General features: G+C 53.8%; 1 protein-coding gene across 3 annotated transcripts; it reads right to left on the reverse strand.

Annotated features, from left to right (window-relative positions):
• Positions 1-36: 36 nt before the first annotated feature.
• On the reverse strand, positions 37-24,087 carry PCSK7 (proprotein convertase subtilisin/kexin type 7). Of its 3 annotated transcripts, none has more exons than XM_030837623.3 (17): positions 23,587-24,086; positions 21,905-22,026; positions 20,984-21,466; positions 20,122-20,256; positions 19,350-19,515; positions 18,074-18,164; positions 17,116-17,170; positions 16,523-16,661; positions 15,617-15,717; positions 12,986-13,153; positions 12,428-12,535; positions 11,908-12,010; positions 3,702-3,858; positions 2,916-3,010; positions 2,007-2,100; positions 1,674-1,791; positions 37-1,406 (listed from the first exon to the last, which is right to left on the reverse strand). In XM_030837623.3, exons 3-17 carry the CDS (start codon positions 21,452-21,454, stop codon positions 1,044-1,046), a joined length of 2,364 nt encoding a protein of 787 aa, XP_030693483.1. In that variant the 5' UTR covers positions 21,455-21,466; positions 21,905-22,026; positions 23,587-24,086; the 3' UTR covers positions 37-1,043. The 3 variants fall into 3 exon arrangements, 2 of the variants coding, with proteins under 2 accessions (XP_030693483.1, XP_060160079.1); XM_060304096.2 differs by having other exon boundaries at positions 1,172-1,425; positions 23,587-24,087; XR_004035385.3 differs by lacking the exons at positions 37-1,406; positions 1,674-1,791 and adding an exon at positions 2,596-2,677 and having other exon boundaries at positions 2,055-2,100; positions 23,587-24,087.
• Positions 24,088-24,199: the final 112 nt, after the last annotated feature.

Here is a 24,199-nt window from a genome sequence, read left to right on the forward strand (position 1 = left end):
GGGAGGCGGCAGAAAGGAGATGGGAAGGAGCAGAACTGTGAGGAAGGTTTTTATTTTGGAAAAGCTGTGCAGAAAAAATTCAACAAAATGTTGCTGTGAAAAGAGAAAACCAAATCTTAAGCGTTAAAAAAAAAATTCAAATCGACCAACTAGCTCAGAAGAGGGGAGGAGGCCAAGAATGGGAGGAAGAGTCGCAGCCTGCCAGGCAGATGGCTGGCCTCCGGCAGGCACGGCCATTTCCCTGAGCACTTTGCAGAGGAAGACGGGTGGTCGCAGGGCTGCAGGGCCAGTGACTGATCCGACACCTGTCCCAGTCCTGCCACAGACTCCCCCAGGATGTGCCCCAGCCCTGCCAGGTGCGTCGTACCGATCCTTCAGGATGAAGGGTGGGCATGATGGTGAGGGGGTCAGGGGTGTGTTCAAGGTTGGCTTCTGATCAGGGCTAATGGAGGCCGCTGCTTCCAGGGCACGTGTGCCGAGCTGAGGGTTGACTGCCGTGCCCATATGCCAAGGTCCAAGGCTTAGGCTGGAAGGTGAGGGGGAGAGAGGAAAAGTCTGCTGTTTCTGGCCCCTGGGTCGTTAAAAGGACAGGCGTGTCTGGGGCTCTTCCCAGCCTCCACCCCTAAGCCCTCTTCCCAAGTGACCCCAGTGATGATTCTGCTGAGATGCTCTTCTGGCCATGTGTGGGTGAGGGTCCCTGTGCCCGACACCACTGGCTTGCCCTGGAGAAACAAGGATGGAGACCTGCCCAGCAGGGGCCCCAATCCCTTGTCCGGGACCTTCTCACCAAAAACTCCCGTTGGGTTGGAGGAAGGTTCCATGGCTGTTGCGAGACTGTAATCTGGCTCCGCTTGTACCTTCCGAAGGCCCTTGCCCTCCCTGAGTGTGGTCTTTAGCCAGAGGCGCTCTTTAGGCCCCTGGTCCCAGGTGGAAGCGTCGGGGCTGCCTTCTCCCCAGAGCTCCCGGGCCTGCGGAGCCGCTTTCCAAGCTTCCCCAGTCTTAGGAAGTTAGAGCCTCTCCCACGTTGGCTGTCAGGCCCAAGGTCAGCAAATCTGCGCCTCCTTCGCCTGAAGCAGGTCTGGGGGCAGGTGCTGAGGGCAGTCCAGGGCACTCCTGCTCTGGGACAGGCTCCAGTCCCCTTGATCCAGCAGGTCTGGGGTGTGGAGCCCGGAGGTGGCGGGAGGGCCCTCGCTCTCCATCCCCACTCCACCTGGATCCTGGCTGCTGCAAAGGGGCACTGATTCCAGTTCTGTCCCCTCCTCCTTGGCTGTTCGGCTGCGCTGGGGCCGGTGGCGGGGTCCACTCCTACAGACTGGGTGAGAGGCCACATTCCTCTGGCTCAAGTACACTTCCAGCATGTAGTAAATGGTCCAGAAGACGGCGAAACAGCCTATCAGCACCAGGGTCTGGGGGAAAGTCAGACACCTGTGTAAGGGTGGTTTCCCAGAACAATGGGCTCAGAAACTCTCTCTCTTCCTAGGGGCTGCCTCTCCCACCCCAAACCACTCCCCCTGTTCCCCCCACACAAGGAATGCCCTGGAGAGTTAGCCTGTAGCGTGGGGACCTAGGTCTTCCCAACCCCTCACTCCCCAAGTCACCTTGAGTCTCCCACCAAGGACCACATCCCTCAGGACATTCCTGCCTGCCTGCAGCTTGGGTTTTGGCCCTCGTACCTTGAGGGTGTTCGGGGTGATGGTGTAGCCATCTTCCTCCGGGATTTTCAGCCCGGGGGGGCAGGGCAGCGTGAAGCCATCGCGCAGGTATTCCCCACTCATGGCACTTTCTAGTAACCTGTGGAGAAGAAAGGAGACGAGGATGCCCTACTCAGCTTGGTTCCTCTACCGCCTGCCTCGCCCATCCGCCCACCTCACAGCCAGACAGACGGAAGCCCCACAGCAAACAGGGGAGGGCCACGCTGTGGGTTCCCAGGGAGGTGGCACTCCCTAAGTGGCCTTCTCCCTGACCCCGTGAGTCCCCCTCCCTCTGACACATGTGTCTACACCTACCTTTGTCTGTCCCTGATGTCTTCTGGACTCCACACAGAGCCATATAGGGTCAGCTGCCATTGCCGGAGGATGCCAGGCTGGGACGTCTCATCTCCTAGAGCCGCAAGCAGGGTGGTCCGTGAGCCACGCCCCGCTGTTGGCCACACAGACAGCAGAGGCCCTGCCCACCCCGCCACCCAGAGGGACTCAGACCACATGAGCGGCCACAGTAGTTGTCTACCTGTGTCCCACTGACCCCAGGGTACTGCAGACGTGCCTCTCGGGGTGCCCTTAGGAATGGAAAGGCGGAGGTGAAAGGTGGCACTCCCAAGTGGAGAAGTTTTGCCTCTTTCATACATACATATTTCGGGGTTTCAGCTGGGATTTTTCTTGGGAAGAAAAAAAAAAAAAAAGTCCAGCTAAATTAAAGGAAGGTTTGAAAACCACCAGTCTGGTGATGAACACCTAACTTGGCTGGAAGTTGGGAGGGTTGGGTTCAATTTCCAGTCCTCACTGAGATACTGTGTGACCTCACACAAGTCACTTCAAACCTCTGCGTGGGCCTCAGTTTAAAAAAAAAAAAAACGGTGAAAATTAGTCCTGCCCTTACCTGCCTACCAGGGCTGGCCAGAGGATGGTTATATGAGAAAGAACTTGAAATGTGGTTTCAACAAGGAATTTTTGTTGCTATCCTGAGGAAAAATGGATCAGTCACTTCTCCAAGGAACATGAGAGGTAGTATAAATTAACCGTTCTAGGTATCAATGCCCATTTTTTTGGGTGGGGCTTACGTCTTGGCATCTACCCTCTTGGTCCGATGGCAACCCTATGTATTCCACCTGGGACAATTTCTGTGGGGACTCTGAGATCCAGAGGGACCAGATGACAATCACGAAAGGCAGGGCCCTGGTGGGGGGCAGGCAGGCTTACCTACATCCCTGACGACGAGTCTGTAGGTCCCTTTCGCTCTTTCCCCCCAGCACCGCACAGTGGAGAAGGTCCAATCATTGAAGCCATTGGGGTCCCTGGGGCAAGAACAGAGGAGACAGAGGAAGGCATGGAGCAGGGAACTGACCGCTTTGCCCCAAAGCATTTTCTTACTGTAGTAGCAGTTGTTGTCTGAGCTACAGTCATCGGGAGGGTGCCATGGAGGGCCCTCAAGTGCTGGCCCTTGCCCCTGGGATCTCAGGGGCTGAGGGACCTGTGTCAACGTAGTGTAGTGGAAAAAGCAAACGTGGAGAGAACACGGGCTTGGGAGTCCCATAGGTCTAGGCTTACTGCTATTCTCTCAGGCACTTAACTAGCTCTGTGACTTGTTTCCTCATTTGTAAAGGGTTACAAAGTCTACACTGCATGGTCCTTACTAGGATTAAAGAAACTTGTGACCTAGAGGGTTGGGATAGGGAGGGTGGGAGGGAGGGAGATGCAAGAGGGAAGAGATATGGGAACATATGTATATGTATAACTGATTCACTTTGTTATAAAGCAGAAACGAACACACCATTGTAAAGCAATTATACTCTAATAAAGATGAAAAAAGAAAAGAAACTATATTTCAAGTGCAGTGCTGAGCACATTGTAAGCACTTGAACAAAGAAGGTAATAAAGCCAGTGCCACGGTAGCTTAGGGCAGTGCCAGTGTCCACTCCTCCCATATCTTTTCCTGGAAAAGGCCCTTGTCGCAGAGAGAGCTCAGGTGAGGGCACGTGTACGTACGAGTCCAAGCTGCGGGGGGTGCCAATAAGGGACATCATGCCACTGGGGCAAAACAGCTTCAGTTCCAAGCTGCCACGTCGTGGATGAGTGATGGAGACTGTCACGGCCACGTGCTCCAGGGTCTTCAGCCCCGACATTTCCAGGTCCATCCTGCTGACTGTGGGAAGTCAGGCTGGGCAGCTGGGAAACCAGCCCCACAAACGCTTATGCCCTCACTTCACCCCAACAGACAAAGGAACATACTCATGGAAGACACATACAAATATCTTTGGCAACCCTGACTGAACCTCATGTACACTAGTAAATGGAACGCAGTTGCTGCTTTCAAGTTTACAATCGAGTTTAGAGTCCAGTTGGGAGGACAACATATACCCAGGACACAATGGAAGAACCAAACGGAGCAATTTCCGACATTCGTTCACCCAAAAAATAATTTACTGAGTACCTCCTACATTTCAGGCACTGTGCTAGCTGCTGGGAATAGAGAGAAAAGTTGGACATGGTCTCCGCCTTCTATGTGCAAGTGGAAAATGATATGCAATGCGGTCTACATAACTGATGCTAGAACAGAGATGAGTCAGATGGGTTTAGGCAGCCGTGAGACACACTCAGAGGGAGGAAGTGAATACGATTGGTGGAGTGTTGGTAGAGGGTATTCTAGAAGGAGAAATGGCATGTAGAAAGGCAGAGGTGGACATGAACAAGTTTCATACTGAAGGAAATACAAATTAAGAAAAAAAACTACTGAAGTGAAAAAATTTCAAGGAAATTGTGCTGAATGAAAAAAAGCCAATATCGAAAGGATACACAGGGGCTTCCCTGGTGGCGCAGTGGTTGAGAATCCGCCTGCCAATGCAGGGGACACGGGTTCGAGCCCTGGTCTGGGAGGATCCCACATGCCGCGGAGCAACTAGCCCCGTGAGCCACAATTACTGAGCCTGCGCGTCTGGAGCCTGTGCTCTGCAACAAGAGAGGCCGCGATGGTGAGAGGCCCCCGCTTGCCACAACTGGAGGAAGCCCTCGCACAGAAACAAAGAGCCAACACAGCCATAAATAAATAAATATAAAAAAAATGTTAAAAAAAAAAAAGGATACACAGTGTGTGATTTCATTTACGTAATATTCATGAATAACATAACTGTAGCGATGGAGAACAGATTAGTGGTTGCCAGGTGCTAGGGATGGTACAGAGGGGATGGGTGTGGCCATAAAGGGGTGGCACTGAGGAGTCTTGGGATGCAGTGGTTCTGGATATTGGCTGTGGTGGTGATTACACAAGGCTATACATGTGGTAAAATTACGGACACACACACACACACACACAGAAATATGAGTCTAACTGGTGAAATCTGAATAAGTGCTCTGCATTGGACCAATATCATTTTCTTGGTTTTGCTATTGTCCTAGAATTAAGACATTTCACATCAGGAGAAGGGTGCACAGGACTTCCCTGAACATTTCTTTGCAACCTCCTGTGAATCTACAATTATTTCAAAATAAAAAGTCAAAAAACCCCCAAACAAACAAAAAAACCCCACCAAACTACTGAAGTGGAAGACTCAGTTGGGGAATATTAAGAAATTAGGCTGCAATGAGAAATGATTCTTTCCAAAGCAACTTTCCTTTCATTAATTCATGCCGACAGGCAAAGCAGAGAGCAGCACCCCCATTTCACAGATGAAGAAGCTCAGAGAGAATATGAAAGTATGGGCAGGGGACCTAGCATGGGAAGGGCTTTAAAATTTTTATTTTAAACAAGCAACTGAGAGCTATTAGAGATTATCGAGCAAGGACAGAGTTTTAAAAAAAAAAGTGCTAAAGGAAGGTTACTCTCAACAGCTGTGAGTGGGCTGAATCAGAGTAGGAAGAAGAAACAGGTGACAGGAAGCCCAGCTAAAATGCTTGATTCTAAGGGTAAGCCGATGTGAGCGTGGATAACTGATCAAAGAAGAAACAGCGGGGAATTCCCTGGCTGTTCAGTGGTTAGGACTCTGTGCTGTCACTGCCGGTGAAATAAACCCTTTCTCAACTCTTGTGCCTGCTGGTGCTAATGGCATGGGCTCTGGAGCCACCCAGCCTGGGTTCAAATCCCAGCTCTGCCATTTACTAGCTATGAGAATTAGTTTATCTGTAACGTGTCCCCGTCATAGTTCATGGTTTATCATTTTTTTAAAAAATTTGTTTACTTTTTATTTTTGGCCGCATTGTGTCTTCGTTGCTGTGTGCGGGCTTTTCTCTAGTTGCGGTGAGCGGGGACTACTCTTCGCTGCAGTGCGCGGGCTTCTCATTGCGGTGGCTTCTCTTTGTTGCGGAGCACGGGTTCTAGGCACACAGGCTCTAGGTGCACGGGTTTCAGTAGTTGTGGCAAGCAGGCTTTAGAGCACAGGCTCAGTAGTTGTGGCACACGGGCTTAGTTGCTCCACGGCATGTGGGATCTTCCTGGACCAGGGATCGAACCCGTGTCCCCTGCATTGGCAGGCGGATTCTTAACCACTGTGCCACCAGGGAAGTCTCCATGGTTTATCATTTTAAGGTACACTCTCTGTCTCTTATTTTCTGCTGTACCTGGGGCCCCGGGCTCTGGAGAATGAAATTCCCAACTCCTGCCCGGATAAGGCTGCTAAGGATGGGAGAAGACACCTGGGAGTCTACCTTTTAATTGATCTCTCGTTTTACTCTCACACCTCATCTCTGCCTTCTGTAGTGCATGGGGCCTCCGAGTCCTGAGCCTTTGGGGATTCTGAGGCATGAAACGAGCCTGTTGCCTAGGTTTACCCTTACAGGTATTTGGTTTGCAACTTTCTTAGCCCTGCCCACTTCTCCACTCGTTTTCCGTCTTCCAAAAATGTGCTGCAATCTCTCCTTTGCTGTGGTCTCGCCTCTCATTCTCTTTGTCCTTGTGCTTATACCACTTTTATTCCTTTATTCTCACTTTGGTGAGGTTTTGGGAGTAAGCAGAGATAAAAGCACGTGTTCAATTCACCGTCTTTAACCAGGAATCTTCTTCTGTCCCCACGAATTTTTCAACCCACCGCAGTCTAGCTTTTGCCCCCATGAACAGACTGAAACAAAGTACTCTTGGCAGTGGCAGCACGGAGTCCTAACCACTGGACCGCCAAGGAAGTCCCAAAGTATTCTTCTTAAGGTCACCAATGGCCTCCTTGATAAACCAGGGACGCCCTCAGTCCTTGCCCGCTTGCCCACTCCCATCAGAACTACCCTAGATTCCAGTGACACCATCCTCCTGTTTTTTTTCCAACCTCAGGCATCTCTTCTCAGTTTTCTCCTGAGGCCCCTTTCCTCTGTCCACCCCCTTAATGTCAGCCTGTGTCCTAGGTCCTCTTTTATCCTTGTCTACCCCCAACCCTAGTGATCTCCTTCTTTCCCAGACCTTTCTCTTCCATTTTTATGCGGGTGACTCCCAAACCATTATCTCCAGTCTAGACTTTCAAACTTATTTATTCAACTGCTTTCTGAATACAACCTTTAGATGCTGCATAGAAGCCTCAAACACAGCAGAGCCCAAATTCTCTTCCTCAGCTCTTCACACTCCATAGTCCTTGCCCAAACCTCTTCTTCCTCCTGGGTTCTTAATCTCATGTGACAGCGCCACCATCTAATCAACGACTCCAGCTAAAAATTCAGAAATCTTCACATATACAGGTGCGTGTATATAGACGTACATCTGTATACGTACACCTTTATATATAAATTTTTACTATAGAAAGTTTCAGACCTATATAAATGGAGAAAACAGATGTTCTCAATACCTCACTTCAATAACTACCAATATATATGGCCAATCTCGTTTCATCGATGATCCCCACTTCTCCCCTCCCCAGATTCTCTTTTTTTTTTTTTTTGCGGTACGCGGGCCTCTCCCCGTTGTGGCCTCTCCCATTGCGGAGCACAGGCTCCGGACGCGCAGGCTCAGCGGCCATGGCTCACGGGCCTAGCCGCTCCGCGGCATGTGGGATCCTCCTGGACCGGGGCACAAACCCGTGTCCCCTGTATCGGCAGGCGGACTCTCAACCACTGCGCCACCAGGGAAGCCCCTCCCCAGATTCTTTTGACAGAATCGCCAGGCATCATATCCTTTCATTAGTGAAGATTTCCCATGTATCTCTAAAAGGTAAAGCCTCGGGAATCTCTCTAACTGCTCTCCTTCTCCCTTACTGCTAACATCAGTTGGTGATAATTGACCTCGAAGGCTCCCCACAAACTTCAAGATAAAGGCCAAACTCCTTACCATGGCAGACACAGTTCCATGTGGCCCTACCACCTGAGTTTCCAGTCTTCCTCTGCCAGTCAGGAGCCACGCTCCAGCCACACCACGTGACTTGCGCTCCCTGAAGATACCGTCGACTCTGCACGTGTTGCCCCTGCTGCCTGGATGTCCCTTTCCTCGCCTCTTCCCCCGGCTAGCTTACCTGGTGGGACTCAGGTCAATCTCAGTTGCTTTGAGAACCCTCCTGTGTCTTCCCTGGTGGCAAGAGGCACCTGCGCCATCTCCACTGCAGTGCTTGTAACACTGCGCTCTACCTGCAGGAGGGACTGTCTTTCCTACCAGACTGGGAGCAGCTCTCTGAGGGCAGGAATCGTGTCTTATCTCTGAATCCCTAGAACTTAGTACAGTGCCTGGGATGAGGTAGGTCTCACATACTTGTAGAATGAATGAGTCAATCAATCAAGAGACATTTCAGAGAAGTAAGTGAAAGACAAAATTCTGAGGGCTGGAGGAAGACCTAGGGAGAGGCAAGGGATACAGTGGGATTGAAAACTCCCGAGTTTCAAGTTTGGGAGCCTAGGGAATGGTGATGGCACAGACAGAAATGAGAGAAACTTGGAAAGTAAGCTGGCTGTCGATAGGTGATAATGAAATCTAAGATGCTGTACATTTTAAACGTAAAGTACTGATGGGATGTCCAACAGCACACAGCGATTTAGGTATAGAAAGATGGAGGAAAATATTCCTGGCATAGTTGAAGGAGAGTGTTAACATGGAAGATAAGGGCCTAACGGAGAGTAAATGACACGTTATAGAGCACGACAGAACAGAATGGAATCCAAAAAGAGCCCCGCGAGTGCTTGTCTGTGTTAGCATGTGTACGCAGTGGCACGTTACATGCATTTCCTTATTGGGGTGTTCAGCGACTTGGGTGGCCAGCCATGTGGCAACATGAGAACTGTTTTATTAGAATTAAGTGAGTTAATCCTTAAGCCAGTGCTTGGCACCTAAACACTCAAATCTTAGTTGATGATGATCATATTATTTTGCCTTTGGCAAGCTGGGGTCTTTTTCAACCGCCCTCCCCCCGCCCCACCCCACCCCGAAGATCCCAGGGATTTATTTGCCCATAATCTTGCGGAAGCCAGAAAAATCTCTACCCCTCTCACTGGTTAGGGATCAGAATAAGAGATGTTGATCTAGGAATCATTTGTGGAGAGGTGGCAGCGGAAGCCATAAACACAGCTGTGCCGTCGAGGGAGAAAACGTAGAGGGAGGGTCAAGAACATGGAATGAGTCGTAGAAGGCACTCTTGGTTTGGGAGTAGTGAGGAGAGCGAACAGAAAAACCAAGTTCCTTGGGCAGAGAAGCCAGAAGAGGGCCATGGAGCAAAGGAGGTCACTGCAGCCGCAGGAAGAGGGAGGCTGCCACACAGGTCTCGTTAGTCCAGTCAGAGAACAAGAGGGCTGAGAAGGATGGGCTCTGAGCTGGCCCCTGGTCTGAGCAGGAGAGGGGCGCTGTGAGTGATGGAGTAAGTCTTCAGCGGTGGAGAGGGTGTGATAAAGGCGAGCAATTGCTTTGGTTAATTCATTTGAAAAGGTTACTGGTTGGAGGGGGGCAGAGACTTAAAAGTGTTTCCTAACAGATGCTCGGAGGGTGTTTGAAGGCAGGAGGAGGAATCAGTGGGGAGAGAAAGACTGGGCAGGAGAGGAAGATTCAGAGCCAGGAAGGAACAGGACTCAAGCATGGCCAGAGGGGGAACCAGCACTGGCTGTAAACAAGGATAAAAGGGTAATTGCAAGTGGTGTTCGGGAATCTTCTGTAAATACACACAGGCTCCCTTGTGTTTTGGATACTCCTCCCAAACCCCGCCCTCCCTCTCACCCTCTGGTAGAGATTTCAGACCCAGAGTCAGAGCTAAAGGAACCAAGGGGCGCCAATCCCCTTCCCCCTACATCCTCCTCCTGTCTTGCTCTAGAGCTGCCCTGCCCAAGAAGGTGGCCACCAGCCACATGTGGCTATTTAAATTCAATTACAATAACACACAAACTTAGTTCCTCAGCCACACGAGCCACATTTAAAATCTTCAATAACCTCACATGAATTGCACAGCACAGATAGAGAACATTTTCATCATTGTAGAAAGTTCTCTTGGACACCACTGCTCCAGAGTCTTAGTGGTATTGCACCCCTTTTCCATCTCAGGGATGTTCAGTTCCTTCTACCTTACAAAAAAGTTCACCTTCCAGCCCTTGGACACTGACTCACCCAGGTCTTGGTGGGAAAGACTGTTGCTTGGCTATAGGGAAAGAGGTTTACTAACTGTCCGGGACTATGCTCAGCTCTATGTGAACTGGACTTTCTGCAGCCTCCAAGCACGCCCACAAGCGTGAACCTTCAGTTCTGTCTGCTCAGGGGTGAATGGGGTCACGGCAGAGGGGAAGACACCTTTGCTGATCTTGAAGATCGGCAGTCCGCTTGCTGCCCTCCAAACCAACGAAGGGCTCCATTGGCAAAACTCGCCGGGTCTTCACCTCCCTTCTCTCCGTCCTTCTCTCCCCACTACCCCACCTCCCACTCTCCTCTGCCCAGGACAACCTGTCCTTCTTTCTCTTGCTTCCTAGTGACAAACGAGCAGGTGCCAGATGCCTCTATACCGAGGGAAGTTTGTTAGACACGCTGGGGAACATCCCTGGTTAGTGGGAAGCAGAAGATGATGAAGCTGGGAAGGACCCTAAGTCGACCCCCTCATCTGAGGGATGCGATTGCGGGTTAGCAGCCCTGGATGGGAGGTGCAAGTGAAAAGACATACTGTCCCCAAGACATGCACGTGCGAAGCCCCGAGGTTCCTACTGAACCGCATTCCTGGGAACGTTCCTGCACTTCTCTGCCTTGGCTGACGCTTTATGCCCTTTCCAAGACAGCATTCCTTTTACGGAAAATGCAATGAACTGGGCCCATGGATTTCCTTCCACGTAGAGGGGAAACTGGGCAAGTGCTGGACATGGTTAGGGAGAGAGACAACAGGACTATTCCCAGTGAAACCTCCACCCCAGGGATGCCGTCTCCACCTCCCCTCCATGCTCCCATCTTTGGCCATTCCTCCTTTTGCCACTGTTGTGGTTTGAACACTTCCTAGGAGGATGGGAAATGCGAAAACAGTTCCATTTGTGTACAAAGCATGACACGCTTCAATCTTCACAAAAATTAGGGAATAACTCTGCCTGTCAAAAATCCTTGAGGAAAAAAACCCCCAAGGAACTGGAGGTGAGGAAAACTCCCCAGTGGGAAGTCCGGGAAATCTGCAGACAGAAGATCCTCTTGCTCAAGTGTCCCAATCCAGCTGCCCTCTTCTCTGGGAAGGGGCTCAACCTCTGTGCTCAACGTAAGACGACATCTCTGACTGACAACACACGGCCCTCACCCCTTCAGAGAGTCCTAGCGGCCCCAGGTGTGATGGACGCGTGGGCAGAGGGAGGGCCACCACAGTCTAGGGAGCCCTCTAGGGACTCCTCTATCCTCCCCCTACAGGCCCCAGCTGACTCTCTCTGTACTAGACAAGCCTGAGAATCAAAGGAAGACATTCTCAACTCCCTCATTCCAGCCAAAGGCCACCGGGTTGCAGAGGATCATCTGGCACGTTCCTAGCATGGAAGTCAAAGGAAAGTCTTTCAACTCGTGCCTTGTCTCCCAGGTCCCAGTCCCAGCCCTCCCACCAGCCTTCCTAATCGCTTGCTCGGCAGTCCTTCCCACCACCAGTAACTCAGGAGAAAGGTCTCGTTTAAGCACCCGGGGGGCCAGCCAACTCAGAAGCAGCAACATGTCCTAAAATGGTCAAAGAAAACTCCACAGGTTTGGCTGGAGCTCAGCTCCTACAGGACGGGGGTAGGATCCGGCAGGGAGGATGAGCTTAGCTTCCCCATCACCCCGCCCCAAACCTCAGGCCCACGATTAACCCCCTTTCTGCTGACTGCTTACCATTCCACAGGACCTCCAGGGGGCGGGCGGACAGTGGGATAGCCTTGTTCTCTTTCAACACGGGGCTGACGTAGGAAGCTAAGTAAGGGACAGACGTCCAGATCTATGAAAGGAAGGGGGGACGGCGAATGAACAAACAAGATGGACCCCACACACCCACTCTCATCTACTTGGCCCCTAGGGCACTGCTCTTTTGATTTCCCCCTTCCTCACCACCTTCCTTCGCTCCCGAGGCTCCTGCGGACCACCTGGACTGCTCCCTATGGCACCAAAGCAAGGAAATGCTGTGTCCAGGACAGCAGATGAGGGGCAGAGCACCCTGAGGGCTCCAAACGATACTCAGGTCCCATTTACTCTCCACCGACAGTTTAGAAACTTTAATTATAGTGTTGAGCCTGCTTCTTCACTTGTAAAAGGGGTCTCAGATGAACGAGCATTTATTAACACCTACGATGTGCCAGGCAGTGTCTTAGGCATTCTCCCCACCTCCTTCGTCATTCCACGCAGGACACCTATTCACCTTGGCCGCGTTCACGAGTCTCCAAGCATTGAGCAGGCCGAACCCGTGCTGGTGGCTGTGGCTAAAGCCGGCCTCGTTGGTGATCCAGTCCGCGCGGCGATCCTCATACTGAGAGGACAGGGGTCCCGGTTAGTCTCTCGGATTTTAAGTTTCCCTGCTCGCCCTGCTAGCTGATCCAGTCCAGACTCTCCCACCAAGGCTGCTAGGAATGGATTTCCCAAGGAAAGCTGGGACAAAAGGGCAAAGGCCTGTGATGTCACCAGCCCAATGGCCTGTTTCTAGAGAGGGAGCCAGGAGCCACAGGCTCGAGTCAGGAGCCCAGCCGGAGCTCTCCTTTGCAGGTAAAAGGGCAGCCGCAGAACAGGTGCGAGTGAATTTAGGTCTGTGGTCTTGATGGGGTCCCCACACTTGTTCCGTGCACATGCAACTCTGGACGGGATTTGGCACCCAACGTCTGGGACACCTAGAACCTGAAGCCTCCTGAAACCTCCAAGTCCTTGGGACCGAAAGTCTGACGTGGGCTGGGCCAGGCCATTTGTCCACCTGCGAGGATCTCACCTGGGTGGCTGTGAAGACGATGATGTGCTGGACGTCACGCCACGTGAGGCAGGGCCGCACCTGCAGCATCAGGGCTATCATGCCGGCTGCCAGAGGGGCCGCGGCTGAGGTCCCCGTGTGGCCCTCGGTGCAGCCTGTGCCCTTCTGAAGGTCCCAGTCTGTGGTCACCTGGGAAGCGGAATGGAGAGGACGGGGACTGGGTTAGGGACTGTTCCCAGGTGCTGTGGAGGGAGGGGTGCGGGGCTGGGCCTCAGCACGAGCCTCCGGGGGCCCTTCCATTGCGAGAGCTGAATGTCTAGCAGGTCGGGATGATGGAGATTCTTCCTCCTTCTTTGCCTAACAAGAGAATCTCTGGAGAGTTGAGAAGAATTAAAAAGTTACTCTGGGGGTCTGGTTACTGTGGGGGAGGGGGCGGAAAGGAGCTGGAGAGAGGGGAGAGGCCTCACGTGCAGAGGATGGTTTCCTGATTCCGGCTCCTCTGGTGACCCCTTCCCAAATCCTCCACCCAACCCCAGCCCCGCCCCTCCAGCCCCACAGCCCTTGGAGACAGAGGAAGTGGCCGGGAGCTCCTGGGCCCCAGCTGGAGCGGGGACAACAGTGACGGCACCGGTCGAGGAAATCCAACTTGGCGGCTCAGCGACAGGGCCTGGAGTGACATCCGTGCGAACAAAGGGAGCGTGTTCCCAGGGGGAGGAAGCTGTCCCCTCGTCCACCCGTGGGCTCAGCATGGGTGTAGCATCTACACCCCCTGCCCACCCTGGCCCGGGGCGATCCACAGGCCTCCCTGCCTCCCTGCTCTGGGCCTGGCGCCTCGGGTGGTTTCCACGAGTCCCCCCTTTTCCACCTGTGGTCCTGAGGTGGGAGGTGAGAGCGGGGGTCAGGGAGACACAGCATCTGTCTGGCATCCAGTTCTTTTCACGCTCTAATCCACCCTGGAGCCACAGAGGGTTTAGCCGAGGGGGCCCTGCCTAAACCTGCTCCAGGCCAGGGCCCTCCGGATCTGGCACGCGGTGCCCACGCTAAGACCAGAAAATCTTCTTCCAAGCTTCTCTCCTGGGTCAGATACCAAGGTGCTAACTTCTCCCAAGAGCTGCCCTTTCTCCACTGTACTCACTGCTCGCCTTCCAGCTGTTACAGAGGCTGCCAAGACATGTCATTTTCACTCAGTCTTCGTGTGCATGGAAGAGGAGGCAAAAACTCTCCAAGTGGAAGTCTCAGTGAGGGTGGAAAGCCTGGTCTGTGCCAGGGAGCAGGTTGATTTTTTCCTGCTACGGAAACAGCCTCACAGTGACAGTCTAGTGTGTAGCTGTGAGGCCTATGAACTTGCCTGTGGCAGGAGCCCCAGGCAGCCACTGGAAAGGGCCGGGCAGCAGACGGCGGGCAGCCTGTACCTCCGTGCCCGCCCTCAGGAAGGCAGCCCCACCGAGCTGGTCATTGAACAGAAACTGGCAACTGGTTTCCAAGGCAAGAGCGTCCCAAAGATGGGAGCCTGGCTAAACAAACTCTCTTTTCATTTCCGGACAATTTATAGCTCAGATGGAACGTGGTGGGGGTGGGGGTGAGATGCGGAGCTGCGTCAGGAGGAAAAAGGCAGGTGGCGCACAGTAAGAGGAACCATTGTGCTCGGCAGCCTTCGCGGTCCCTCGCTGGGGCCGGGTCGAGCAGGTTCCCGAGAGTTCTGCCAGGATGTTCCTGCTCGTCCTCCCAACCCAGCCTGGCCTGGGGTGGGCGTGGGTGGTGCCCTCCACACCCAGACCCCCGCCTGCTGAGCGAAGCCTCCTGCCCACTTACTTTAGTCAGCTCCCTTTTTTCTTCTCTCGGGGTGGGGAAAGGGGCTGGGGTCACCGGGCCCTGAGCCTTAAAACACTGTGCTGACCAAAGTCATTTAGTGGCAAAACAGAATTTCAGTCTCTGGGAAAGTGAATGTGACCCAGAGGAAGCAGCCTAATTCCCAGCGGCCCTGGAGAGCGCTCCCAACCCAGAGCCGCTGGAGAAATGTGACACCACCTGGCTGCAGCCCAGCTCTGCCCCGAGAGCCCCTTGTCCCCGTATCCCTCTGTTCGGGGCACTGGGGACTGGCAGGCAGCTCTAGGATGACGGGATGAAGCTCGGCCAGCTGGGTGTAGGCACGGAACCCTGAATTCTTTCACAGGTTTCCACAGCTTGAGAAACTCCACTCCCTTGCTCCGACCTCTTGTTTGCTGTGGCTCCAGCTCCAGCTCCAAGGAAAGAGCTGTCTCTCGGGCTGACTGAGACATTCCTGACTCCTTTTCCCGCCCATTCCGTGCCGACAACCACTAGCTTTACTCCCAAGGATGAACAGGAACAGAGCTCACAGTATTTACATAAGGGCTGCATAGCAGTGGAATGATGATCCTTTTTTTATAAAGGCCACAGAAATTTAGCCAAAGACCATGTTCTACCAAAGGAAGACGTTTCAATCAATGTGATACTTAATCAATGTGATTCCTATGATAACATGCATATTTGTAAGTTAAAATTTTAAAGATAAAACCCCTTTACACAGATATATTTAGAGTCCTCAGCTCCATTCTTCCAACAGGGGCAGACCCTTAGGGACACAGATCTGCTAGGGAAGAGGAACCCGAGGGCCCGGCGGGGGGCGCTTACGATGCTCCGGAGCATCTTGTCCCCACCGCTGAAGGTGACCGCCAGCGTGGAGGCACACTCCTCTGCGTAGAAAGGCATCCGTCCCTCCTCGTCCACAGCACCTGGGGACAGAGTAGGGGAAATGGGAGCAGAGATAAGGGCCTGATAACACCAGAGTCATCTCTGAGTTATCACCTGGGGGGTTGTCCTGAGTTTAAAAAATGATCTCAGTGGTCCAAGTCCTTCAAGTACCCACACTCCTCACCAGGACAGGCAGCCTCAAATGGCAGAGGGTATTCTGCGCCCTAAGACCATTCTTTCAACAGGCTCCAGGGTGCATCTGGGGGGCGTTCCACCTCAATACCTACTCATCCATTCGCACATGCATTTTCCTCAACATTTATCAATTACCTACCATAAGTCGCACACTGTGTGAGGCATGGGGGCCATGGGAGAAGGGCACAGACCTGATCTCAAGGAGCCCATAGTCAGGGAGGAGGTCGGGTAAGTAAATGAAAACAACCGGGATGCTAAATGCTATGGGAGGGAGCACAGGCAAAGGGCATTTGGGGGTCAGGGAAGGCTTCAAGCAGGAGCGAAGGGACCCATGGAAGAGAGGCCAAAGCAGAGGCCTAAGCAGCTGTGGGGAGTGGAGGCGGGGGGTGGGCTTGGTATCCCCGATGATGGGTGGAAAGTGCTCCGGGGTATGACTTCTAAGGAAGTCCTGACATCCTCCGAGAGCAGGGCTAGTCCCTCCTAACTATCAGAGCCTGAAGAGAAGAGCAGATCATGCATACACTTTTAGACAGACCCATGGAAGCTGGGGGCACACCCACATACACGGTCCCGTCACGACTGAGTGTCTCTCTCTCTCACACACACACAGGCGTGAGCACACATGCACACTCGGGGCCACCAGGCCACTACCTATGGTGACTGTATAGATGGAGTTGGCATAGCCATCGTAGTTGCAGTTGTCGTTGTGCTGGCCCCCATTGCCACTGGCTACCACGAAGATGCTCCCAAAGCCCTGGCGGCCAGCGATCACCCCGTGTTGCAGGGCAGCCTGAGGGGCAAAACGTCCAGGTCAGTTGAGGAGTTCATAGGAAGACCCCAACCTCCATGCCGCTCACTCTTTCCTCCCCTTCTAGAAGGAAAAGAAAAAAAGCCAAGGGCACTGGACATGGGAGAAACAGATTTAAAGATGGCCTCAAGGTGAAGAGGCTGTTAGTGGAACAGCTGTATGGTGCACGGGCTCTGCTTATCAGAGAGGGTAGGGCCAGAAATGGGGAGCCAAGCACACAACCAGAGCGAAACAATCTCAAAGCACTGCTCCATTTCTCTCTAAGAACATCCTCCACACTCCCCCAACCCCAGGTCAGGAGCGCTCTTCCCAAAGGAGGTGCCCGGGCTACATGGTAGGTCTGGCCCTGCAAATGGGGGTGGGGCGGAAGCAGTTCCAGGAACGGAATGAAGAGGGGGTCCTAGGTCTCCCAAGTCTCCACGCGGTCCCCAGTTACCTTCCCAAGCTGATGGGGACCGTCCACCGTCTTTCCATCGTCATCTGGTCCCCAGCTGTTGAGAGACACCCAGTGGGAAGAGCCAGAGCCAGGCTGTGGCTGCCCACCCAGGCCCCCCAGGCTCAGCCAGCCGTCCCTCCGCCCGGGCCCTTCCTCTCCTCCCAAGGGCTCCAGCTCCGGACTCCCACGATGAAAGGACACAGGGGTCAAAGGTCCAGCCCTCACTCCGAAGTGGAAAACAGAAGTACGTGCTAAAGTTCTTCTTGTCCTTGGAAACTTTCCCAGTTTAGGACTACTTTAACCTGACCCTAAAAACCCTTTCTCAGGTCCCCGGGGAGTACAGAGTGGTAGAGATGGATGGGACCTAGGGATCTAACGCTAGGCTTGATGGCAGAGCACCAGCGAAGGGAGTATCTGGGAAAGCTCTCGGGTCTGAGGAGTTCTCCATTCTTTCTCTGAAAGGAAACGTCCGTGTGGATAATGCCATGCATTTACAGGAGAAGAGCAGGTACTTGGGGAAGAGCAGGTACCATCAGTGCTGGGGGGCAGCCCAGCCTCAGCCCCTCCTTATCAAACACCCCCTCCCCGCCATAACCGTAACCTGGAGCTGCAGGTGTGTTTCTGGGGGGTGGTGCTGGGTGTCCAGCTCTGCTGTGGTTGGAAAGGAATGCCCAATTTCTTCCAGAGCCTTCTGAGTTTGATAAACAGATAAACACGAGGCAGGATGGAGCACTCCTCGTGTGGCAACCTGATTACTGGGGTGACAAGGGGCTTAAGACTGAGAACCCAGACGCTGGGGGTCTGGAGAAATGAGGGCAGTGGACTTACAGGCTGAACCCAGTGGGGAGAGCCCTGCTGGGACCTGCCCGAGTCAGCCCATCCTGCTGTTCTTTGGTTGGAGGATTCGCCCAGGGCCCGAGCCTCTGGCCCCCTCACCTTGTTCCTGGCTCTGCCTCACCTGCAACTGTAGATGTCATTGATCTGATAGTGCTTGTTGAACGCCACAGCCTCCATGCTGTCTGTCAGGGGTCCATCCAGTACCCGGATACCTAGGCGGTGAAGGCCATACCGGCTCCTCAATAAAGCTGGTCCCCTAGACGGGGAGCTGGGTGCTGGGGGGCCCCCTGTGGAGACTTACTTTTCCTCTAAGTGCTCTTGGGTCTTTTGAATTTTTATACCATGTGCATGTACCTGTCCGGAAATATTTTTTAACATAATGCTAAATCTTAGACTTTAAGGATCCTGGGGTCCGGTGGGAAGATGCAGAGCCTAGAACGTAGGGAATCCAAGGTCCCCTTCTTCTGTGCATCCTCAATCATGTCAAACACTGCAGTGGTGCTCGACACACAGAGGGTATTCAACAGATGGTACTCATCAGCATTACTCCTCTCACGGATGCCTAATCTCACCCAATAAAATGGGGTGGGTCACATCCTGGTGACCACATAGGGCGGAATGGAGCTTTCAGAAGGGACTTGGGCCCTGAAGGTTTCTGGCTCCCTCTGTAGCCTCATTCGCAGAGAGGGCTGCTGACCTCTGCTGGAGTGTAAGAGGAATACAGCCAATCTATTCCAACCTCGGAAATGCAGGTCCCAAGCATTTATGAGGAATCACGCGGACAGCGTGTCCCCATTCATCCCCTTCACCTGCCTCAGTGGACAAAGACCGAGAGGCAGAGGAGCCGCAGTACCACCCCAGCGGGGGCCAGGGCTGTTCCGCTCTCCTGAAAGGTTGGAGAGCAGACGGTGACCATCAGAAGGGCTGGGAACGGGAGAGCTGGGAGAAGGGAGAGGGGCCTCCACAGACACACGGGGGTCACGGAGGAAGGGCAGACCAGGAGGCACTTGGTAAACCATTAAAATACAAATACAGCATGGATGAGTATAAGGAGTTATCATTACAGTGAGCTGAGCATTGACAGGGCGTAACCATGATCAGAAAAAGGGAAGAGTCGTCTGCGTAGGTGGGGCCTGGGCCTCCATCTCCCATCCAGAGCACTTCATACTTTCAGCTGTTTTATACAGTGGGGTTCACTGCTAAAAACATGTTGGAAACACAGTGCATTGAAAAAAATCAATGAACTGATAAGTCCTGCAGACACCTATTCATAAGCTTAACATTTGCTTTCTGCTGTGTGTTGAAAGTGAAATAAAGTCGGGTTGGAATTCATGGGGGAGGGACAGAGGATGGACAGCTGTCACAGGAGGAAGGTACCGAGGCTGGACTAGAGGTACCTGCTATGCGGCTCCCATACGCCACTCCCACGGCACAGAAGCTGTTGTTGGGCACGGCAGCGATCTCTCCTGCACACCTCGTGCCGTGGTGGTTGCCATTCTCCACATCCGGGTGGGGCATGGGGTCAGGGTCATTAGAGTTGAGGTCATAGCTGCCCTCGGGGCTCTGAAACAAGGTGGGGGGGATGGGCGGGGCATGTGGTCACTCGCTGGTTTACAAGGGGTCAGGTCTTGGAGCTCAGGGAGAGAGGGGAACTGGGATTTGGGGGCTCTAAGCCAGCACTGTGGGCCCATCTCTGCAAACCACATGGGCTGTGAGATATGAGGACAGGACACCTTGAGGCAAAACTGAGAAGCACTGCAGCTCTTGGGAAATTTCTCTCTTGGCCATTATAGATGTGCCTAGGAGCCGCTTCCATGGTGTGGGAAGCCTGGGATAAAAGAGGTTTGGGGCTACCTAAAAGTCGGGCTTTAAGGAATTTGTGCAGAGAGGGAAGCTGCCCGCAGGGGCCACTCCTTACTCCCCAGGGCAGGGAGTGGCAGCAGGAACCAGGAAGTGTCTCCCTTGCTGAGCTGGAGCCACGTCCAGTGTCTTAGCTACCAGGCTGGAAGGCTGGCTGCGGAAAAGGAGTAGATGGAGAACACCATCCCACCTTCCAGGCCCTTTCATTTGGCCCAATGACCTCTAAGAAAGGGGACAGGCCTGAGGGAACATCAAGAATCAGATAAGGCCCGGCAGTGGGATGGGACGGGTCGTTCCAGTGCCACTCACATAGTTGGGTGCGATGTCCTGGATGGTGTGCTCCACACCGTCGTCCACGACCACCACGGTCACCCCTTGCCCGGTTACATTGCGCTCCCATACACCCGTCACGTTGATGTCCCTGCCGGGGCTCCGCCGGTTATTCTGCAGGAGAGACAGGGTCAGGAACTGTTCTCTGAGCCCTGGGAATCCAGTGACACACAGCATAGCCCACGGAGAGACAAGTTACAGCGAGCAGCCCCTGTGCACTCTTGGCCGCCGTCAAGGAGCCAGAGAGAGGTTGTAGACCAATAAGGGTAGGTGGGGACAGAGCTAAGGAGGGACACGTGAGAGCTTTGCCACAGCCGAGGTCTCCAGGAAAGCCTGGCATCACTCATGGGCAATAAGGGTGAGAAGGTGGCTAGGGTCAAGGGTTGGACAATATAATTCATAGGCCATATGATACACATTATATTAACACCGTATAATATAACGTTACTAGTTAACTCTTGTAAAGCGTTTCCCATGTGGGCCCAAGTACCTTAGTTCACTTAACCATAACCATAACCATTACAATCTCCATTTGACAGAAAGGGAAAGTGAGGCACAGAGAGGCTAAACAGTGCACCCAAAGGTACACGCTAGTCAGTGGCAGGCGGCCCAGGCAGCCTGGTCCCAGGGCCCACGCCCTGCCACTGCAGTCCGCCGGCTCTCTGGATATGAGCACAGGGAAGGTGCAGCCCGAGGACGAAGCCCACTGTGGAAGCCCACAGAAATGTCTCCTCAGGCAAAGGATGGGGAACACTGAAGAGTAACACAGACAAGAGGCCACTAAGGCACGGGGTACCCCCCGCCCAGCATCTGAGGCCCGAAGCTGCAGGGCTGGACTCACCAGGTGCCACTGCTGCGGGTATTTGGGGTCATTGAAGTGGACGCTGCGCTTGGTCCGCTTGAGCAGCCTCTGCTCTGAGTGCCAGCGCACGGCTTCGTGCCTGGCCAACACGGCCTCCACCTGCTGCCGGACGGCCTCCACCTGCAGGGCCTGCTGGTGCCCTGCTGGCTGGACCAAGAGGTAGTGCCCCTGGAGCTCCCCGATGCGTCCTGCATTCACCAGCCCTGCCGCCTGGGCCAGGGCATCTGCCCGCTGCTCCAGCGACTGTTCTTCCCTTTCGCCTTCTGGGCTGTCCACACGCACCGCCCAGCTCAGCCCCTCCGGACCCCGGGCCCCAGGCCCACCTGCCCCCACCAGGCCCATCACCCAGGGAAGCAGTAGGAAGAGCCCGGCTAGCTCCAGGCAGAGGCAAATGGGCCTGGGGCCCAGGGGGGCATCTGAGTGTGGCACTTTCTGCCTCCCCTTGGGCATCAGAGCAGTAGGCTGCAGACAAAGAGAAAGGACACCAGAGGTAAGAACGTGATAACACGGCACACCTGGAAATCCCTAAGACATGCCTTTTAAATCATTAAACATGTGATCCTCTCCTGTTATTCACAGTTATCTCTGACCAACAGGGATAAGCCCCCAGGGGCAGCGTGGGCCAGCACGAACCCCGGGGGGTCCCTCAGTGACATGATTATCACTAGATGATCAAGCAGGATGTCTAGTTGCTAACAGGCACCGTGCTGCTCTTTCCCACTGTTGCCATGAAAAGGGCTCAGAGGTCATAGGACTCCTGCAAATTCCTGGCAGAGTCATGACCGTTCTTTAGAAGAGACCCTCCTCCCTTCTTTAGAGGCAACAGAAATCTTTCCCCAGCTGACGTCTTGGTTCCCTTGTCCTGAGGGCTAACTCCCCGCAGTGGGGCCCCGTTCCCACCTGGACCCTGAGTGAGGCTGAGCTCCTGGTCTGGCTAACCACCTCACGCTCATTTTGTGCAAACGGAGAAAAGGCATCCCTTTCGCTGTGAGCAGTGGTGACTCCAGGCACAGATTGCAGACCTGTAGGCCCCAAGAAAACAAGAAATGGTGTCCTCCCAAACCCAGTGGAGCAAGCAGAGGCTGGCCATGAACTCTAGGATCCGTGATCAAAGAAACTGCAAGTGATTAAGTATCATTTCCAGGAATCCCAAATAGGTCACAGACTAGAACCGAACTGGTCCAGTAAGGCCAGATCAGTATATAATCCAGAAACCGTACTTCTCGACCTAAACGTCAGGCCATAGTCTTTTCTTTTTTTCCTAGATGCCTAGAAGAGGGCTTGAACTCTTAGCAAAAACCCCTCTTGAAAAAGTAGGTGGTACTGCTTCCTAGAAGCCCAGGGGGTAGTAGCTAACTTCCTGATTTCTGTACCTGTGGATGCCAGGGGAAGTAAGAGTAGGCGGGAGGCGGGTGAAATGGGGAAAACCCGAGCATGCAAACAAAACTGAACAGGCGTAAGAGGCAAGTGGACACCCTGGGGAGAAGGGGTGATTGGAAAGCAGCACTAAAGGGCTACTCTTAGTCACTAGCTCAGCAAGTTGGCTGAGAAGTGAGGGCTCAAGCTCTAAACCTGGGACTGCCACCCATGGTTTGACAGAAGGGCCAAATGAGAACTGGTGGGCAACTGTGGGGACAGAGACAGGTGAATGGGTGACAGAACATGTGTGTCCCTATTGGTGGCTGGGCTTCAGAAGCATCTGCTCTCTACGGGGGTGGGGTGTAGGGGGGTCACCTTGAGGTAGGGCTTAGTACCCACACAAATATGCAAATGGATTAGTCTCAAAACATTACATAAACATGGGTATTTTACCGAAGTCTCTTTGGAAAGGGAGAAGGGGACTTCCGCCACCTAACATTTCCCTCCCCAAATCTACATATCTCCTTCTCTCTTTTCCTCTGAGGTTCCCGGGCAAATTCCTTCCTGCGCTCCAGCAGCGTCGAGTGTCCCAAGATGTTCAGGTGTCCTTCCCAGTGTGCATACAAAAATCTTGTTAGATAGCCTGATAGTGACCCAACTAGGCAGGCTCCTTCAATCTCAGTAGAGCCCATAGATTTCCGGAAGAGAGGAGAAACCTGACCACTACATCCTCCAGTCCCTCTGGCAGAGCGGTACGTTAACCCCACCCCAGCCCTCACCCTAGGCTTCTGGGTAAGGAAACTTAAATACCCTCTGAAAGTAGATCTCAAACTTCACCCAACTGCTAGGCGTGTCTTTACAGCTCTGAGGTGCCAAGAGAGGAGAGGAATGATACGGACAGCCCAGAGTCCAAGATTCTGCTCCCAAGAGACTGTCCTCCTCGCAACCTCTACACCTGTTCCTAGAAACCAGGCTGCGTACCGGGGTCAGTTTCATTGATTTCCCCCTCCCTGGCCTCGACTGCCCCGTGCAATGTGCCCCTCTCCTCGGAGGATCCACACTATCCTGGATCCAAGACTCCGTGGCCCCGTCTCCCTGGGCTCCCCCAAGCCGGGACTGAAGGCGCCCTCTGTGCGGCTCCCTCGTCCTCAGACACCGGCTGCCCCCCTGTTCTAGGCCACCCGGACTTCCAATGCCCCGCCCCCACCGAGTTCTCAACTCACCCGCCTGGCCGCAGCTGCTGCCGCCGCCTCCTTGCGGAAACTCACGGCTTCCCGGGAGCCCGAGAAGCCAGTGACAGTAGCATCACTTCCGCCCAGCGGCGCAGCCAATCAGCGACGGGTCCCCCGGCCGGCCCGACCAGCCGGGAGCAACTGGCTCTAGGGGGCCGGCTCCTTCGGGCATCCTCCACTGAGAGAGCAGCGTGTGTGGGTGCTTCTCGCGGGGGCCCACCGCCCCGAGTTCTCGGGGCATCTTCAAGAGGGACCTTCTCTATAGGGACGGTCCTCTCCTTCATGGTGTCCTCTGGAAAGGGCATCTCGGTTGCGACCTTTAAAAACACCTCGTTCCTGTTCTTCCTCTGATCGTCATGACCCCGACTCTCCCTGTAATCTTCCTAGAGGGGGTCCTCCCTCCACCAAGTCTCCTTCCTTCTCGCGGTCGCATCTCCCTTAGTCCCTTCGCCCCGGGAGAAGTCCACTAGTATCTTAGGGGCTTCCTCAGCGTCCGCGACCCCTTGACGGTGCCGGCTCCGGCCGCCAGAGGGCGCCGTCGGGGGCGGCGCAGTGCCACCGCGGCCTCTCCTCTGCCGGCCGAGCCTCGCCCCCGCCGCTCGTG

This window comes from Globicephala melas, chromosome 8 (assembly GCF_963455315.2).
Source record: "Globicephala melas chromosome 8, mGloMel1.2, whole genome shotgun sequence".
NCBI lineage: Eukaryota > Metazoa > Chordata > Mammalia > Artiodactyla > Delphinidae > Globicephala > Globicephala melas.

What these genes read in the sequence shown, in the direction of transcription:
- PCSK7 (XM_030837623.3), bottom strand. Translation starts at nt 21,454, where the DNA reads ATGCCCAAGGGGAGGCAGAAAGTGCCACACTCAGATGCCCCCCTGGGC. An exon ending in GTCCCCATCAGCTTGGGAAG is followed by an intron (nt 16,662 to 17,115) that starts GTAACTGGGGAC and finishes TTTGCCCCTCAG; the next exon opens with GCTGCCCTGCAACACGGGGT. An exon ending in TCGTCTTCACAGCCACCCAG is followed by an intron (nt 12,536 to 12,985) that starts GTGAGATCCTCG and finishes CTGTCCTCTCAG; the next exon opens with TATGAGGATCGCCGCGCGGA.